A 19,897-nucleotide genomic window follows, 5' to 3' on the forward strand; every position below is an offset into this window, starting at 1 on the left:
ATAATCAGCTTTTAACACAGACTCATTTGTCTGCACTGCTTGGCGAAGCCATCTGGTCAGTCCTAACCCTGCGGACGGTCATGCTGGAGTCTTCTGAGGTGGGTGTCCGTTCTGACCTGTCTCAAGCTCACAGCCAGCCTGCCACCAGCTGTGTGACAGGGGCAAGTTGCTCAGCCTCCCTGAGCTTTATCTAAACCCCTACATCCACACTGACATAAGGAGTTAGCGGGATAAAGTCTGCGAAAAGATCCTGCAAAATGTAAGCACACAGCACGCTAGTCACTGTGCCATTACTGCCAGCTGCCCGGGCTTCCAAGGCCCCAGGGAGAAGCCCTGAGAGGGCCTCCCTCCAAAACAGCCCTGTCCCGCCCCCGGAGATGCTGCAGGTTTGAGCCCTTTGTCCCCTCCACCACCTCACCTCGGCACAGCCCCCCCCTGGGCTCCACCCTCACCTTCCGTCACACATCCCTCAGCTCTGTTCCAACCACACCAGCTCTCGTCTTCCTCAGACGTGCCGAGAACATCTACTCCTGGGACCTCTGCATCCGCTGTCCTCCCTCCCTGGGGCTGGACCCAGATCTCACCCTGTCGGCTCCATTGTGTGTCTCTGCTGAATTGTGGCCTCTGCCTCACCTGGTCAGCCCGTCCAAGACAGCTCTTGCTGCGTCTCTGTCCCCTTAGACTGTTCAAAGGTCATCACCAAGTCTCCTGAGAGCAGCAATGGTTCCCGTAAACCCCACTGTGCCCAGGCTTCAGCCCAGTGCCTAGCATGTGGTAGAGTCTCAGCAAACATTTGTCCAGGGGACAGATGAACACAGCGAATGAGATATGCACATGCACACACGCACACACACACACCTTCACACGTGTACACACATCCCCATGTGCATGTACATGCACGCACACGTGCACACACAACACGAACGTGAACAAAAACTGAAGACGAGACCAGGGCAAGATGTCTTTCTCTGACAACCTTCCACGCCCTCAGCTCAGGGTGCCGCAAAGAGGGCGCCAGAGCCTGAGGACCAAGTGGCTTGAGAAGCACGCTTCACCACACACAACAGCCTCGAGAAAGCCAATCCTCCTCCAGCGTCTAACACTCCAAAAGTAATGGTAAATCTCATTCCCAGTCTGTGCACAGGGAACCCGGCTTCCGAGCGCCAGGCCCCCTCCCGTCTGGCCGGGGCGCCCGTCCCCGCAGCACCCGCCCGCCCGCCAAGCCTGCCCTCGATATGCAGCTCCGGCACCCCCAGCCGCTGGCACCTCTGGTGGCAAGCTCAAAGAAAAGATAGTAAATTAAATTACGTCCTGAAGTGACAAATTAATTACTAATTACATGATTACTTTATTGTTTAGGTGCTAATCAGGAAAGCACTTTGAACAATTTCGAGTTTTCAGGAAAATAATGGTTTGACTCCCGATTATTTACTGGATTAAGTGTGAGCTTGCCAGCTGCACTTCCAGGCTTAATTCTTTTTCACAAGTGCCCTGTAATTAATCGCGCAGGTCGGAAACAGGCTGGCCTCTCCTCCAAGTAACCCACCGACTTGAAGCGAGATTTGACTCGGGCCTCTCAGGTACTTTACATGCAATAAAGAGATAACTGGGTTTGTTTCCAACTGGTCTTCAAGAAAACACAGAAGGAGACTGAGACAGTATGTGATTCTCGTTTTCCTCCGGCCGTTCATTTTCCCAGGATGATTCCCGTCAGAAACGTGATGTTAAACATTCTAGTTTGGAAGCAAGGAGATGTTGGAGCTCCAGGCTCTGCCCTTCGATAATGGAAACACTGACGCTGGAAGGAGCCTCAGGACTCGGGGGGAGGGGAGGGGGAGGAAAGGGCGCGCGCTCTCACCTTGGGAGGTGCCTGCGCTGTCCACCCTTTGGGAGGGAGGCTCCTGGTGAGGGAGGGTACCGGCGGATAAGCCCCAGCGCTAAGCCTGACCCTTCCACACGAACCACCCGCCACGGTCCCTGAACGCGCTCCTTCCTCTGGCCTTCCGGGCATGCTGTTCCCTCTGCCCTGGAACACCCTTTCTGCCTCCGCCCCTGGCCCTGGCTGACTTCTCCCTGTCGGCTCTCTGCCCAGGGCGCATTTCCTCAGAGAAGCACCCGCTCTCTTGTGTGCCCCATCTGTACTGCGATGGTCTCTGGATGTCACTGCCTCTAGAAGTGTCCTTAGGAGCTGGGCCTCGGTCACGCCCACTGCTGTGTCCGCAGGGTCTGCCACTGAGTGGACGTTCAGGAGTGAATTTGGAAGGGGTCGTGATGGGTGGCTTTCCAAAGGTCCCCAACCACCACCGTCCACCTCTCCCAGCCCGAGGCCCCTCCTGTGCGACCACACCCCTGCGGCTGCACTGCCCCGACTTCTTTTTCTCTCAAGGGGAGGGGGACGCCACACAGTGGCCCACGTCTAGCCAGTGCTCCAGACCACGGTGTAAGACAGTTTCCCCCACAGCGTCTCCCTCCACCTTCACGAGAGCCCTGCAAACAGCCACCATTTTTGGAAAGAGGAAAGCGGGGCCCAGAGAGGTGACGAGGTTGCCCGGGTTGGGCAGCTGACACGGTGGGGTCACAAAATAAACCAAGTCTCATCAGGTCTCCACGTGCTCCTCCCCGAGCGATCGGGGCTCCCACAGCAAGCACCCACGATGTGCAAGCAGCAGCAGAGACGTGACGGAACACGCGGTTCCCAGCGGAGCATGGGCTGCATGCTCCATCCCAGCCCACTGGACCAGCCCCCGCGGGGAGATGAGACGGGGACGGACGGGCAGGGGGCCGCCAGCCGGCTCGGAAGCAGGCGCTGGAGAAGGCGGCATGGGCTCTTGGCTCGGCGCCCAGTCAGTCAAGCTCTCAGCAGCAGACGCCCCTTCCTAATTACGTTGTGCTTGGGTTCGTATTAAGGCAAGTTTTCGTTCCTGGCACACACAACAGCTGGCACCAGGAGGAGGTGACTCAAAAGCTTGCGGGTGGCGGGGCAGCCACCCAGATTTAAAATAAGCCTGCATTCGGTCTCTGGGGACTGACTGACAGAAGCGTCCGCAGGGGCAGGCAGCCTGGACCACAGACCCAGGGCCACCGTCTCGACGTCTGCTCTTCCCGGAGACCATGCTATGGCTAAGCCTGTCTGTTCCTCCAGGTCCCTGGAAGTGCTCTCAAGGCAGAGGGAGCCCGGCCTGACCCGAGCCCACAAGGCAGGGCTGACAGCCGTCCCTCTGGGCCCGTCAATATGGAGAAAAGCTTCCCTGCCAGGAACGACAGCGATTCCTCTCCCAACCAGCACATCTACGGCCACAGACACCAAACCCAGAAGGACCAGGCTGTGCGGGGCACATCCAAGAAGCCTCGACAGCCAGCATGCGTCTGCAGCACGTGTTGTCTGAGCACGCTGTGTCACGAATCAGACAGAGAGTAACTGTGTGGTCAGGAAAAAAACAACACGAGAAACCCTGCTCCCCTCCCACCGTGGGAACCATTTCCCTTCGATTCTCTCCGGGTCCAAACATGTCCTGGCTCCTCCAGAATATCCCCTTCCAAGTGAGGACTCCCAGGGCCCAGCCGGACACGTGACAGGCAGGGACATACCGCACAGTGCACCCCCCTGCGCTGTACGAAGCCGGCCGCGTGGGAAGGGTTAGTCTTCCCAGGACTCCCAGATTTTAGCAGACAGCAAAGCTGGTACCAGCAGGAACCAGTCTGGGTTCTGGGCTGGTCTCAGTGGTTTCCCATTTTACCCAACAGGTCACTCAAGGGATGCCCCTAACAGGGGACCTGAATGTTCCATCCTTTAATAAGGAGGCTGTCAAGTGGGACATCCCGGGACCCCCTCCCCCGGGAGGGTTTTCCCGAGGCTGGGAGACGTGCCAGCTGTTACGATTTTGCCTGCAAAGACCCACCTACCCTCCCTCCAAGGAGCTCTGGCGCCACCACCCACAGCAAACCGCCCTTGTGCCCAGGGAGCTGCTCACCTCCCGCACCCACGGACCCCGGAGATCCCGGCGGTACCAGTGAGGGCTGGGGGAGTGGAGCTGATATGTGATGGGCCACCCAGCTGAGGCCCCCCTCTGCAGCAGGGGCTCGGAACAGGCCCAGGGGCTCTCGGGCGCCGGGAGGAAGAATGCACTCACGCACCGTTGATGGTAAGGTGCACCCAGCTGCCGTTGTGGAAGGTGTCGTACTGCTGGTCCAGCAGGAGCACCTTGCACTCGTACCAGCCCTGGTCCTCCGCGCGCACCTGCTCCAGCCGCAGGGAAGCTTTGTCGTGGAGACTCGCCCGGCCTGCAGCAGAGGGGACGAAGGGAACTCAGGGACAGGGCCAGAGTGCCCATCACAACCCCAGCCCACCTCGGGCAGCTCCAGCTCCGGCGGCAAAGGAGAGGCAGGAGGAGTGCAGGGCTGGTGGGGAGGGAGACAGAGGATGGAGGGACTCCGGGCACCCGCACCCCAGCTGGTCCCCAAGACTGCCACCCCAGCACCCTCTCCGCCTGGCCTCCTGGCAGAGGGCAGAGGAAAGGCAGCCTGGGGACCAGGGTGCTGGGGTCCCCCCAAGTCCTGCCGCCAGGCCAGGGAGAGCAGAGAGCTCACGTAGCCAGAGCCAGGCCCAGCCACCCTCGACTCCGCCCCTTCCCATCAGGAGGCAGGAGCAGAGCGGACAGCCGGGCACAGCCTCCCTTCCCCAGAGCAGCCCCAGAGGCCCCCTCCCCTCGGCCTCCACCTCAGCCCAGCCCTCGCCCAGTGTCACTGCTTCCCTCCTGTGCCCTTGACGCCAGCACTCTGCCTGAAAGCAGAACCAGCCAGAACCAGCCGCGGCAGAGACGGGCTCAGGAGGGAGAGGGACCGGGAGAGGGCAGGGAGACAAGCTCTCCAGCAAAGACCAATACAGACCCCGGGAGGCAGAGGTAGGGCTAAGAGCAGCGTCCTGCCAGCTTCCTCTCTTCCTTTAAACCCTAACACACACGCGTGCACACTCCTGCACACACACACTCACACATGCAAATGCTCATGCACGCTCACAGGCGCACTCACACTCGCACACACACTCACACGCGCACCCGCATGCACGTACGTTCAGGCACATGCAGGCACCCACGTGCGCACACACTCACACACGCACACCGGCCCGCGCCCTCCTCCCTGGTGGCCAGGCCCCGGCGCTGACTCACACTGAGGCCCCGCTGGCAGGAGTAACTACAGAGCAAGACAGCAGCCAGGAGGAGGGAGGCCAGAGCGGCACGGACACTTCCTCGCGCCCAGGGGCTCACGGAAGGACAGGCGGGCGAGGCCCCAGCTCCAGGGCAGAGGGAGGGAGTGGGCGCAGCCGGACAGGGTGAACCTGCGGCAGCCGCTTCTGCCGAGCCGCCCTCCTGGCAGGCCTCCTCTCCCCCTGGCTGGGGGCTCCTTGGGCCTCCCTCCTCCTCCTCCTGCTCTCCCTCCGGCCTCAGCCAGGCAGCCAGCTCGGCTGTTCAGGAGGCTTTCCATCTGCCCCTCTCCTTTTCTGGCTCCTCCCACCACTTAATTAAAACCTACCAGGGCGCAAAGGATGGAGGACAGAGGCAGAGACTGGGAAACAGAGGAACAGACCCGGCAGGAAAGACGGGAGGCCACAAGACACAAGCAGGAGGGACAGTGCGGGGCCCCCAGGGCCAGGAGGGACGGCAGGGCGGACGGTGCAGAGCTTACCTGCATACTCAGGGTCCACGTGGGGTGGGTAGTAGCCAAACTTGATGAAGATGGGGATGGGCACCCCGAACTTGAACCACTCCACGACATAGGGCGGGGGCTGCCCCGTCACCGGGTGGACCACGTCGCATCGCAGGACCACGCTCTCGCCGGCCCTGGCTGTCACGAACTCGGGCTCCTCTCGCAGGCCGTGGGCACCTGCGGGACAGAGGGGTGGGACTCGGGAAAGGAGCGACAGGAGACCCTGCCCGCAGCCCCGGGGGCCACCCCTCCCCACTCAACCCCAAAAAGTGGAGCCCGGCCAGGCCCTCCCCTGCCACCCCTGCCAAGTCTGACAGGTGTGGCCACCGGAAAAGTGGGGGGTCACAGACCCTCCATGGACACTGTGGCCGGGCGCTGTCGCCGCGGGTAAACGTGGGACATCCTCCTGTGCCGGATGCTCCCCGCTAGAGCTGCAGAAGCCGCAGAGCCCGCCAGCCTCCCACACCCCACCCCCAGCTCAGCCTGAGGCTTGCAGCACAAAACAAGAGCACTCCGTGCAGGAGCGGGGAATCCCTCACAAGCTGAGCAGAGGCTGCTCAGGGCAGCACCGGGGGAAAACCACCAGCCTGAGCCGGCCTCTGCCCTCCTCATCCGTCTGTCTGTCCGTCCGTCTGCTGTGCCTGCCGCAGAGGGGAGAGCAGGAGGGGCCACCAGCCCTGCAGCTTCCAAGCCACAAGCCTGCCAGGCTGAGAAGCCCCAGGCGTCACCATCACGACAGGAGGGTTGCGGGGACACCCCACCTCTGGCAGAGGACAAAGCACAGGCTGGCTAGGGCACAGCTGTCCTCCTGGAAGGGACAGGACCAGGCGGGGAGAGACCCACCTCCACCCCCACCGAGGAGAGGTTAACCCAGGCACCACCTCCTGCGCCTCGGCAGCAGCTCCTGGACCCCTACACGGGGCCTGCAGGCCCACCCCAGCCTGACTCTCACTCCCACACCAGGCATCCGCGCCCACGAAGTCACCTTGTCTGGCTTATTTCCCACTGAAGGGGACGGCTGGGAGGCCCCTCCTTCCTGCCTTCCCTCGGGGTCCCCACACCCCCACCCCCAAGTCCTCGCTGGGCCCCTGCAGGCAGCACCTGGGACAGCTGCTGCCCCAGGGGCTGAAAGCCGGGGACAAGGGGGACACCCAAGAGAGAAGCACGCATCTGGACTGTCCCGTGCCCCTGGGCCTGCCTCTGACCACACCCCTGACCCTGTGAGCTTCTGCCTGGCCCCACCGTCTCTCTCTCTGTTCTGGCTCCTTCTGCATGTCTGTCTGTCTGTCTGTCTCTCTAGCTCCCCCTCCACATGGCTGATCCCATCTACCTGCCTGTCTCTCCCCGCTCTGTGTCTGTGTGTGTGTTGGGGGACACAGGGGCTTGCTCCTCCTGTGTGGGGAGGGGCTGTGCCTGCTCTTCCGCGGCCCTCCGTCTCTGCGTGTCTGTCTGTCCGTGTGTCTCTGTGCGTCTCTCCCTCTCTCCCTCCCGCTCCGGCTCCCTCTCCACCCTGCAAATTGCGGAAGGAGGAGGAGGAGGAGGAGGAGGAGGAGGAGGAGGAGGAGGCAACCCTTCCTGAAGCTGATTGGCTACCGGTGACATCACTGTTTTCTAGAGAAAGAGCTAAGATCACAGAGTATTTTTGGAGCAGAGCAGAGTGCTGGCCTCACCTGCCTGAGGCCCCAGCAGGTTCCCAACCCTCCCAGCCCTGCTTTAGGCGAAGTTCGAATCCCAGCCCCTTAGGGAAAGTCTGCAGAGCTGCAGCCGCCACCCCCACAGCCCCAGGGGCAGAAGACAGGGACAGAGCCCACCTCCTGCACCCACACACTGATCCTGCGCCCAGGGCAAAGAGTAGGGAAAGCAACATGTGTGCATGCGTACAGGGATGTGTGCACGTGTGCTTGTGTGTGCATACGTGTGTGCATGTGCACAGGGATGTGTACGCGTGTGCTTGTGTGCATGTGTGTGTGCGCATGCACAGGGATGTGTATGTGTGTGCATGTCTACGGGGATTTGTACACATGTGCTTGCATGCACGTGCACAGGGATGTACGCACCGTACGTGTGTGCATGCACACAGGGATGTGTACATGTGTGCTTGTGTGCATGTGTGTGCGTGTGCACAGGGATGTATACGTGTGTGCCTGCGTGTGTGTGTACGGGGACTTGTACACATGTGCTTGCATGCACATGCACAGGGATGTGTGCACACGTGTACGGGATGTGTACACGTGTGCTTGTGTGTGCATGTGTGTGTCCATGTGCACAGGGATGTGTACATGAGTGCTTGCGTGCATGCGTGAGCATGTGCAGCACAGATTTTGCAGAAGAGGAGGACACACAGGGCCGGTCGCCTTGGGGGAGAGACCGTCCACAGAAGGACCTCCGACCAGGGCTGTGGCCCTCAGGCGGGACAGAGGGGTGCTGGCCCACCTCTCACAGCGGGGCTGGCTCTGGGGCCCCACAGCCATCGGTCTGACCTGGGTTCCCGCAGCCCCGCTCCCGTCTGCACCCCACCCTCATCTCTTCCCAAGGACCCCTCTCACCAAGGACAAGCAGCTGGGGAGACAGCAGGCAAGACAGAAAGAGGAGCATCCCCAGGAAGGAGGCAGAGGGGTGGCCAGCCCCTCGCTCAGGCCAGCCCCCTGGTTCTCCAAGTCCTCAAATATTTATCAGCTTCCCCGGCTCCTCGTGCACGCAAGCACACACAAACACACACACACACACACACACACACACACACACACACACACAATGAGTCTTCTCACTCCATCACCCACGGGCACTCCCCCCCAGCCGCAGTCTTTCTGAGCCAAAATATGTCTAATAAAACACTTTCTCCAGAAAAGCTCACTGCAAAAAAAAAAAAAAAAGTAAACAGGCTGGCAGCGAAGAGGGGATGGGGGCTGCTGGAGGAGAGAGACCCAGGAGGAAGGACACCACCCAAGGCCAGAGTGGCGAGGTACCGGGGGCAAGAGAGGAGACAGAGAGGAGCAGGGTGTGTCAGGACCAAGGCAGAGCCCAGCCAGGGCGAGAGACAGACAGAGACAAAGCGCGAAGGCTCAGGGCAGAGGACTTCACCTGGGACACAGAGACACAGGGCTTCAGGGCTTCGAAGGACCCAGAACCAGGAGGGGACAGAACCAGGGAGCAGCAGGCTCCTCCCCAGCCAGGCTGGCTCTGAAGGGAAGAGGGGCTGAGGGAGGGGGGAAGGCAGGGACGATGGTGACCTGAGGGGGGGCTGCCGGAGGAGAGACCCCGACCCTCCCCCACCACAGAAGCCCACCGAATCTGCAAGCTGAGCCAGAGCCCAGGAGGGATTCAGGGAAGGCAGGAAACAGCCCAGTGCTGGGCAGAGCAAATCTGCACCTTGGGGCTGTTCCCAGTGGGTCCAGGAGGGAGGCAGCGGGAGGGTGAGGAGCGAGAGGTGCCCCGCGGTCTGGCTGACCTTTCGGGAGGCCCACAGGGTACAAGCTTCCTGCTCTCTGGGCCAGGTGGTGCCCAGTGGGTGGCCGAGCCCAAGTTCCCTGTGAGCACAGGACCACGAGGCATCTAAGGCTGGCAGGCCAGGCTGGAGCTCTTCCCCGGCCCCACCAGGGGCAGGAGACGGGATGGATGAGGCCTCAGAGCCCTGGGAGCCAGGCAGGGAGTGCACCAGCCGCCAGGGAACCGACTTCCTCCCCACCCCTACGAGGCACCAGGTCCGTGCCAGGCCAGGCATGTGGCACAAGTCCATTTAATGCCCGCCTGGCAGAGGTACCACCATCTCCATCGCCCAGGTGAGCAAACCGGCTAGGCCGCGCCCTCAGCAGCGGACGGGGCAGGTTCCGGCTGCCGTGGCCCCCTCTGACACTCACTGCGCCCGCCGGCGGCCACAGGCCCAGCACGGGGGGGGGGGGGGGGAGCGCTGACCCAAGAAGCAGCCCCTTCCCTTTCCTGGCTGAGTCAGGGGCCAGTCCCCCACACGGCACACTCTGCACAGCCAGAGCCCCACAGCCTGGAACCCAAGAGGGACACAGGGCCGGCCTGTTTCAGAAGGCAGCCGGCTGGCCGGCTCTGGCTGGGTCTGGCGGCAGCGGTGGGCAGGCAGGCCCACGGGGGAGCAGCCTCCCTGCTGTGAGTACAAGCCCTTACGGAGCCTCCTCCTTCCCTCCCCACCCCCCCAGCCTCTGGGCACCAGACTCCCAAACCACAGGCCTGTTGTCTAATAATACCAGCGACAGCCACCGCCACCTCCATCTGCCAGCCTAAAAATAATCCCCACTGAGTCCAAAAAAGGCACAGCCCCTGAGTTCCCCATCCTCTCCCTGGCAAGCCAGGGGGTTCCAGGAGACTCCAGGGAGCCCACGCCCACGGACACCCCACCCCCAGCCGGGAGGCGCAGACCCAGAGAGGTGCGGAGGGAGTGGAGGGCAGGCCCCGAGACCTCGTCCACAGCCAAGTGTGAGAAGGAGACACAGCCCAGCCTGTCCACAGCCGGCCGCACCCTGGCTCTCCTTTCAGAAGACAGGCGGGTCAGAGGTCACCCAGCATTCTGCCTCCAGCCAGCCCACACCCAGCCTAGGCTGGTCCTCAGGAAAGTCCCCACCTTCCTCCGTCTCCCCATCAACCCCCTCTGGGCCAGAAGTCAGAGGTCGGGTGAGCAGGGAAACAACAGCCCGGCCCTGGGGGAGGGTCAGGAACCACGAGGCCCTCCTCTGTGGGCACCTCTGCTCCCTGACCCTCCAGGCCCAGCAGCCCACGAGGCAGAGGCAGCGATGCCATTAGCAACCTTAATTTGCTCTCGGCTAGATTGTATTTCCAACAGCCCTTTCCCCAGGAGCCGCTGGCAGGAAGCAGCCAGTAATCCAACCTCCACTCTGCTCGGCAGAAAGGCAGAGCCTCACCCACCCTGCCCACCACCTGGGCGCAGGCCTGGACCCTGTGTCCCAGCGCGTGCGAGTGCAGTGGGGCGGGGGCGGGGCGCAGAAAAGGTACCAGGGGGACAGAAGCCAGTGGGGGATCGAAGCCTGTGTTTACTCAGAGTGGGGCCTCAGGAATGAGGGCAGTGGCTCACCTCACAGGGGGTGGGGGGGCAGCCACCAGGGAGCTGGGGGGCACCCAGGTAAAGGGACGTGCTGAGGGGACCTCTGAGTCCCCGCTCTCCTCAGGAGGACAGGCAGACTGGCTGGCACCTTGCGCAAAGCCCTGGCCCACGGAGAACTGTTCTCCACAACCCTTCTGGGGCCCCACCTCTGCTCACCGTCTCCTGCTCGTTCACGCGCGAGAGGACAGAAGAGCAGGAAGACTCCTAAGGAAAGTAGGTCAGCGGCCTCGGGCAGCGCCCGGCGGGCCAGGCGACAGCCGCCTCGGCACCCCGGCACCCTCTCCCACCTCCCCAGGGACCCGGCTCTTCCCCACTCAGGAGTCTGGGCTGACGGGCAGCCGTGGCCGGAGCCCACCTCGGCGACGCAGACCTGTCTTCTGCATCCTTGGGCCTCTGCCTGTGTGTGCGTGCCCCTCATGGAGGCCTTCTCTCAGGGAGCCCAAATGCCCTTCCACCCGTGCCCTGGCCTCAGCCTGCAACTTTGGGAGCTTAGGTGCTGCCCAGGCTCAGATACAGAGCAGGGCACAGGGAAAGCCAGGCGTCTGCTCCAAGTCTAGTCTCACTGCCACCCACGGCCCTCAGCACTCGGACTGGGGTGACACCCCACCTTGAGCTGGAGACTCAGGGTCCCCCGTCTGCTGCATTCACGTGCACATGCAAACACATGCATGCACACACGCACACACATGTACAGGCGTGTGCTGGCCCCTCCAGCACCTCGCACCAGAGACAGCTCTTTCCACAAGTCAGACCCATTCTCCACACAAGCTGCTCTACCCAAGCTGGTCTCCCTGAGACCCTGGGTGCAGCCTGGGATGTGCAGGGCAGACGGAGACCTTCAGGGATAAGAGACAGCAACCGGCCTCAGGCCTGACTCCCTCTGGAGCCCGTGTCCCCCCTCAGTGCTCAGCCCACGAGCCTGTGAGGGCAGCGCCTCCCAGGCCTGAGGAGGGCAGATCTGAGGGAGGAGAGGAGCAGAGGAGCAGAGCCTTGCCCTGACTGGGGGCAGGGGCGGGCAGAGGGAAGACCAGCAGGGCCCGGAGCCAGGACAGAGGGCATCAGAGCCCCGCGGGCTTGCAGTATCTCCCTCCCAGGCAGCCTTGGCTCCTCGGGAACCAGACCCCAGCTTCCTGTCTCAGAGCCTCAAATGTGAAACCACGGGCCTTGGGACCTGGCAGCTCCCAGCCCAGCACACGCTGAGCTTGGGGCCAGCCGCTGGAAGCTGCTTCCTCCCACACACCCCCCTTACCTCTCCCGGGCAGGCGTGCGCTGCCTCCAGCGGGTGTGTTGGGGACACACATGTGCCCCTTGGCCACCGCCTGGGCCAAGTGCTTCTCAGCTGAGAGGCTGCCTGCGGTCTCCCCAGCAACCTCCAGGCCTAAACCTCCTCCCTCCCGTCATCACTGCCAAAGGGAAGGAGGGAGGCTCGCGGCCAGGCAGAGAGTAGAGGGCACTGGTCCAGCTACCAGCAGGACTGGAGTCAGAACCCTACTTCACCAGGGGACACTGGGGCCTGCGACAATCCAGGTACAAAATCTGTGGTCTACAGGAGGCAGCGCTGGGAGTCAAGGCCCAGGGTCCTCCCCCAGACTGTTCAGCAAACGTCTGGGATCATTGCCTCCTAGGCTCTCCTGCACGCACACCCTCCCAACCGCTCTACCACCCCCCAGACACAAGTGATTAAAGCCCATCCCTCCCTCTGTCCCAACGCTTCATCCCTCTGCTGGAGCAGCCCCTGCTCAGCCAAACCCTAATTCCGGCATCGCAAAGTCCCTCCCCTCAGGAATCTCCCGGAAGTCACCTCTGCCAGGCGGAGAACAGCTGAGCTCTCACTCCAAGCAGCAGTGTCCGAACGCAGCTGGCGCCTCTCCTGTGAGCAGGCAGCCTGTACCCCGCCTCCGGAGGCTGCAGTTTGGCTGCTAGTCTCCTGGGTTCCCTGCATCCTTCCCACAAGGGAAGCCACTGACAACGCTCGGGTGTCACAGACCTTTCCAAGGATTTCCGAGCAGCCAGCACCCTGGGCAAGGTCAGCTCATGAAAGCAAACTTGGTTCCCCACACAGGTAACCATCTGAACGTTCCCCCAAGGCATTCCCAGCCCCCAGTGCCCTGACCGGCCCAAGGGAAAGAAACTGGGAAGGGGCCTGGAACTCCCCAAACAGGGAAACCACCACCATCATGTTAGCAGTTGTCGAGCTCTCACTACAGAAGCCCTTTCTTTACAGCACTAATATTGACAAAAAACCCTACAAGCTATTAACCCCCAATGAGGCAAGTGACAATCCGAGAGGCTAAACAGCATGTCCAAGGTCACAGGCCAGCAAGTGGCAGAGCCAGGATCTGAGTCCAGTCATGTGACTGGACTCAGGTCCTTCACCACCACACACAGGGCTCCTTTGGGCTACAACGACCCCTAAGACCCACAGGGATGGCAGGCAGAGGTTCATGTCAAGCCACCCAGAAAGAAGGGCTCCTCATACCCAGAAAGAAGGCATTCCCTTCGATGCTGGGAAGTCCTTCCTCTGCCTGGACCTTTTGTGAGCTGCTGTAACATACACCCATTTCCTTTATTCTGCTCTTAAACTTGCAGAAAGACAATTCGCCTCACCCTGACTTCTCAGGTCTGGGGGCTATTTCAGAGCCTCCCTTCAGTGTCTCTTCTTTATTCAAAGATCCCAGCACATCCCTTTGTGCTTCCAGCGACAGTCCCATAGCAGGAACATACCAAAAACTGGAGGGGAGGAAGATGAGGGCATTGGAAGACTACAAGGGAATAGAGGAAGGGGGAGGCTGGGGCTGGAGGCAGATTCTCCAGCACAACTCAGCCCAGCACACACCCACCCCCACTCCCCCAGCTTCTGTGGCCACTCTGATCTGTTTCTCCATCTGATGGAGAGTTTTTAAACCACCCAGGTCACGTACCATTTAACAAAATCACCCTTCCCTTCGCCTTCCCCGGGTTCTGTTTTCACGCCCCTCAGATGGCAGGGAGACTATTCCATTCCAGAAACTTTCCAAAATCACTTCCTCTCCCCCTACACAGCCCCAGACAAGGTGAAGAGAGGACCCTTCTGAGCCAGCGCCGCTGGGAGCGGGTTCTCTCCCTGCGGGTCCTCCCTGCTGACGTCCACCACGAGCGGTTCTCCCCGGAAGCCATCCCTCGCGGCCTCGTGAACCTGCCGCAGCTGAGCCGTGTCTGCGCGCTGAGAACCGTGAGCTCAGGGTCCTGGCACCTCCAGGCTCCGCTCCTACTTCCATACAAGGGCCGAGCCAGGGTGCCACACAGAGGCGTGCAGGTCGCCGTGCCGTCTCCAAAGCAAAAGCCCGCGCGCTCACGCGCGCATCACCCAACTCGCTGGTTTCCCTCTTGCCTCTTCCCCAGCTCAGACCGAGAGAATGGAAAGAGCAACACCTCCTTCGAGCCCGAGACGCGGCAAGGGGGAGCCTCTCCTCCGCCCTCGCCCCGGGCCAGCTATGCCGCGTGGCCCGAGGGCGAGTGGGGCCGGCGCGGCTGCGGCACGCTCCCGAGGAAGTTTTGCCGGCCGGGCTCAGGTGCGGCGGAGACCGGCGCGGGCAGGGCGGGCCGAGGGACCCCGCGCTGAACCAGCTCTTCTCGCGCGCGCCGCCGCCCTGCGAGGGGGATCCGACCTCCAGCTGCCAAGATGTGTGGTCCAGGGGGACGCGAGCTGGAGCCGGAAGCCCCGACCGCGAGCCGCGGTTGCCGAGCCCCGCACGGACTTGCCTGCGGAGCGGTGGCGCTGCGCGGGGCGCCAGCGTGCTACAGCCGCCCGAGGACCCGCAAACTCCCCGGCGGCAGAGTTAGGAAAGCCGCCGCCTCCCCAGCGCAGGAGGCGGCAGCTGCGCCCGCGAAGGGCTCTGGGCGCGGCACCCTGCGCCAAGCCCCGCGGCCGAAGGTGGGCGAAGTGGCCCGGATCCCGAGGCGTCCTTTCCAGAGCGCCGGCAACCCGGGCTCAGGCCCTCCCAGCCGGCTGCGACCGCGGCCCCCGCCCTCCCCGCGACGTCCGCAGCGCGCAGCCGGGAAGGCGCGGGCTCGGCGGGAGGACGGAGCCGGGAGCGCCGGGAGGCGCAGGGGAGGGACGCTGCACTTCAACTCACCTTGAGCCGCAAGACCTCGGGCGCTGATCACACTTGCTATCAAAGTGGCCACATACCAAATCATAGTACTACCGCGCGCCAGCCAGGAGCCTCATCCTATCGCAAAGTGCCCCGCGCCGCCTACGCCCCGCGCCGGTGCTTCCGCGGCTCCTGCGGCTCCTGCGGCTCCTGCAGTCCGGGCGGCCCGCTCCCCATCCCTCCGCGGCTCCGCTCGGCTCGGCGCACAGCCTCCCGCCCGGCGCAGCGGCACCTGCACTGGAGCCCGGGCGGAGAGCAGCCAGCGCCGCGGAGAAGCCCGGCCGCACCGCCCCGGGCCCGCCCCCGCCGCCCGCCCATTGGGCGCGGCCAGAGAGCCCGGGGGCCGATTGGCCGGGACGTCTGCCCGTCGCGGCGAGGGGGGCGAGCCCATTCAAGGTGCGTTGACGTGTGGCGAGCCCAGAGCCGCAGAGTCATGCGCATTGCCGGGGAGAAGGCGCTGCCGCGTCTCCGCTGCGCGCGGCTCCCTGCTCCCGCTGCATGGCAAGTTTCTGGGGGAGGGAGTGTGGCCGCCGGGCTGGCTAGCGGGACCCCGGGGTCTCGGCTACCCTGCGGGCCTGAGGGGACGACGGCCCCGCCCACCCCCAGAACCCGGCATCCGGTTTCATCCGGCAAAAAGCCGTCCCGGGAGACCAGTGCTGATTCAGGGACGGGGAAACCCGGGAACGGCAGCCTGGGGAAGCTGGGAACGTCCTTCGCTGCAGATCTTTTCAAAGAGGTCAAGCGCTGCCTCTATCCCGCCCCTCTTCCACACGCGGCCACTGCCCCCCCCCCAACGTACCCCCTTCCACCCAAACGTGAGCTTAAGTTAAGCTCCATCCAGCCCGAAGGCAGGGGGATGACTAAAATGACCTCTAAAAGTCGCTAAGATTTGGGGTGAGTCATTGGCTCAGCTGCAGGGAGTGTCACAGACCCCTCGGGAACACACGTGTGCACACTGCCACCCCCAGTGCGGGTCACGATTGCTCATCGGCACTAAATCTCAACTTTGAGCAGTGAAAGTGTTTTTTCTTCTCCTAAAAAGGCCGCCTCCTCAAGCACAAGTTTCCTCCCCCCACCTTCACCCCTCCCTGCCTGCCTCGGAGCCGGGCCCCACCTCTGCAGCTCAAAAGCAGGATGGATTTGGGGAGCAAGCAGTGTAGGGGTCTGGGGTGGAGCTACCCAGGGGAAGAGGAAGGTGGGCTTCTTATTGCTGCAGAAGAAGACAGGAGGAACTGGGAAGGTCTTCGAATTCCCAGCCCCTCCAGTCTAGCCTCTCCTCATCCCTTCCCCCAGTGCAGTTGTAGCTGCAGAAGAAATAAACGAGTGTCATGGAAACATCTACTACAGTCACCTCACACCAGCGTTCTGAGGCTGCAGTGAAGATGTTTGTTCTTTCAAGGAGTGAGAGCGGTGGTGACCGAGTGAGAGCAGTAGTGACCATGGCACAGCTCCCTCCCATGGGCTGTTGCCCAAGGCGGGAGGACAGAGGACAGCAGAGGGGACTCAGGAATTTCACCCTCGAGAAACATTCACTGGGCACAAAGCACTGGCTCTGGGACAGGAAGCTCCCCACCCCCAACCCCAAAAAAGAAAGAAAAGAAGGAGACTTGCTCCTGAGAAAACACACACACACACTCCATGCATCAAGAGTGGCCTGAACCCAGGAGGAACAGCCTTCCCTGAAACACGAACCCACGAACACGCCAACCAGGGGATGGAAAACTGGGACCCCCTGCGCCCCCCAGACAGAGCAGCAAATGCACTGGTAGAGTTTTAGCCTCTGGGCGTAATCTGGAGGACAGGAACGCTTAAATGACCTCGTGCCCCGCCCATCAACTCCGGTCACCCGGCATAACTCAGGGTGCAGGGACATCTCGCCCTGAGCCATCACTTCAAGGTCTCTTACTCTGCCAGGATGCCTGTCTTGGGGATGTGAAGTGAGTTGGAAGCTCCAGGCCTCCACTGGTGGGCTGGTCCCCACTAGTATGTCCCAGAACAACAGCTCCACCCTCAACATAGATGCGCACACATTTGCATACTTTCCGGGGGTCCTGGGGCGCTGAGCCTTTCTGGGACCCTTGCAGAACTGGCCATCGCGAGGTTCTCCTTCCAAAACCTCCAAGCAGCTAACCGGCCTGAAGGAAAATGCTCGATGCCCCCGTCTGGAGCCCTTGTTAGGTGTAAACACGGCAGAGGAGGGGAGCACCTGTGCAGGAGGAATGCTCCTCTGGTGGCCTTCAGGGCCAGGAAGGGGGCCACTCCCACCGCCGGGGCCGTACTGCTGGCCCCTGTGCTGTCCCACTTGGGGCAGTGGTTGGTGTGGTGGTTTCTGCCAGGGAGTTAACACTGCCAGCTTAGAAGGAAAAAAAACACGCAAAGAGCTTAAGTGTATGAGTTGGGTTCGGAAGGGGTTCAAAAGAGTGATCTAAAAAGGAGACTCATTTCTTCCAGAAAAGTCTATGGGAAATGCAGTGGAAAGGAAAAAAACTGGAGATACGAAGGGAAAAGCAGTAGCACCATCAGACACGTCTCAGTTTGGTTTCACAGCAGCTCAAAGGAGACATACAGTATCGGGTCACCGTGAGGAACGAGACCCGTTAAGTCTTCCCCTCTTGGCATATGGCCACCTCTGGACCCAGGAAGGATGGCAGCCCCTCCCGGTCATGGACACATCCAGTGACATCTCCAAAACAGGCATGGACCTCACCTGTCCCAGAGGGGGAAGAAGGGAGCCCATCCCAGGAGCCGCTCCCAGGGTACCTGACTGGTCGTCACCGTCTCTAGTAAGTGCAGGTGTATGCGTCAGCAAGGGTGTATGTGTTGTCCCTCTTGCTTTTTGAGAATACAGAATCCTAGTCTTGCCGGTCACTCCATGTAAAAGCACATCTAGCCACCCACCCTGGACCCCTGGAGGACCAGGGCTGGCAGAGGCTGCGAGTCGAGGAGAGGAGACAGAGACTTACGCCCGCCTCATACCCACTGAGAGGCGGGACTCAGAGCCAGTAGCTCACGCTCTGCCACCTCCACCTTCCCCGGAGGTCCAGACCTCTTTGTAGAATCCAGGCTGGGACAGTCGTCGGAGCAGCTGCTTATGAGGAAGACAGCAGCTCCAGGTCGAAGCAGCCTACCCGCATGGGCACAAATGAGGGGGTTCAGTGTTCCTGTAATTAGGGAGCCTTGTTCGTTATCCTGCCGTATAAATAACCCAGAACACGTGACTTAAACAGTCATTTACCTGCTCACAGATCTGCGACCTGGGCCGGGGCTGGTGGGGACAGAGCATGTCTAATTCATGTGACATCTGGCCAGCTGGGGATGGGCACTGTGCCTTCGGGATGGCTCGTTCGCACGGCCAGCAAGCGCCGCTGGCCGTGAGAACCGAGCTCTTCTCCGTGTGGCTTCTCTGCAGGAGGCTTGGGCTTCCTCCCAGCATGGTGGCGGGGTTGCAGAACGTGGAGGAAGGCGTGCCCCTCTTTGTGTCCGAGCCCCGGTAGGCACGTAGCAGCACTTCCACCAGAGCCAGAGCGCTGCCCAGATTCCAAGGCGGAGAACAGAGACCCCCACCTCTCAGTGGGAGCCGTGTCCGCCTGGAGGATGGGAGGCGATGCTGCAGCCATTGTGGGATGACACGATGTACCACGAAAACAGTCTCCAAACTCTAGGCAGAAAGTGAACTCTAGAGGAGAGCCCCGGAAAGACAGGGCTTGTAGCCCGATGGCGTCTGGGTCCTAGGCATGCGGCTGCCGCCCCTGGTCCCAGGCACCCAGGGATGTGGGCGCGCGCATTACACCCCTAGCCCGTTTGTGAAGAAAATCCTTTCACCCTGTTTTCTCTCCTTGTGCCAGAGACCAGTCAGCATGTTTTAAAAGAACTTGGAAAGAGAGAAGAAAATAAACAAAGGAAATTGGATTTCCAAAGTATAAATATCTCATCTTAAAATCTCATGCAGGAGAAGTGGAGGAAAGCAGTGCAGGATTCTAAATCTTCTTATCATGAGAATGTTCCATCTCAGCTCAAAATGCTCACAGAGCTTTGCAGGCACCTCGCAGCCCCGGTCAGATGTCTTCTGGGCCTGAAGAGCCGTTGTAACAGTGCACTTTGCCCCAAAATAAATCCCTGAAGACTTGTTTTTGTATATGTAATTTTTTTTATTGACGTGCAGGCAGTTTACAATGTTGTGTCGGCCTTCGGTGCTTCAGTCATACATGCTGAAGACTTCTCTTCTGAAAACTCAAACCTTGTTATGATTCAAATTTCCCAGCACATCCAGTGTTCCCCTACTCGGTCACGGTTTCCCCCGCAGGCTGCGTCTTGGTTACACAGTGGTGGTGCCTGGCCTGGAGATGGAGGGTGACTTTACGATAGCTCCTCCAGATGAGTCTGCGAGCCTGGGAGAGGGTCCGCCAGGACCCCACCATCGCCAAGCACGACACTGCTGCGCAGCGCACGGCCAGCCCACGCGTGTAGGGTGGACGGTGACCGTCGCCCACAGCCGGGCCATGTGTCTGCAGAGCAGAGTCCTCTTGTGCTGAGCCTTACATCAGAGCTCTTAAAGACGTGTTGAGGCATCTTTCATAGAAATCAATTGATAAGCCAGTTCTTGGAATTTTAACCAAACTGTATTCATTTCTTGTCTGGCTGGAAAGGGAACACAATCTTGCCCAAGAGACCGTGGGTCCACGATGTAGGATGATTTTGTCTGAAAACCAGATGCCAGCCCTCTCAGCCTTACCAACCCCTCTCCTTCTTCTTGGCTTTCCCGGCCAGCTCTGAACAATCTCAAACAAGACACGTTCCGTGGTTTTGTGGCTTACTCCAAGAACGCAGAAAAGAGGTCCCTGCTTTGCATCAAATCCACCCTACAGCGCTCAGGAGCCCGGATGACAGCCGTCCCTGTGAAGTGCCCGCAGGAACACACAGCCTCCCCTCCTCAGAAACCCTTCACCCCTCACAAGGAAATGTGACTCACGGGACC

At 61.2% G+C, this 19,897-nt stretch overlaps 1 protein-coding gene across 6 annotated transcripts in view; it reads right to left on the bottom strand.

Moving 5' to 3' along the window:
* The window catches only part of IGSF9B (immunoglobulin superfamily member 9B), a 51,769-nt gene extending 35,769 nt beyond the window's left edge, over positions 1-16,000 (bottom strand). Inside the window, exons 1-3 of one of the 6 annotated variants that reach the window (XR_012503881.1) lie at positions 14,905-15,999; positions 5,683-5,880; positions 4,135-4,281 (exon numbers count right to left, since the gene is read on the bottom strand). Coding sequence is in view for 4 of the 6 variants with exons in the window: in XM_074357139.1 (XP_074213240.1) it covers positions 4,135-4,281; positions 5,683-5,880; positions 14,905-14,968 (409 nt within the window). In the remaining 2 variants the exon portion in view is untranslated. The other 5 variants (XR_012503882.1, XM_074357139.1, XM_074357140.1 and 2 more) reach the window with 5 other exon arrangements.
* Between the last annotated feature and the right edge of the window lie 3,897 nt (positions 16,001-19,897).

The sequence above is a fragment of the Camelus bactrianus genome, chromosome 33 (genome assembly GCF_048773025.1).
Source record: "Camelus bactrianus isolate YW-2024 breed Bactrian camel chromosome 33, ASM4877302v1, whole genome shotgun sequence".
Classification (NCBI taxonomy): domain Eukaryota; kingdom Metazoa; phylum Chordata; class Mammalia; order Artiodactyla; family Camelidae; genus Camelus; species Camelus bactrianus.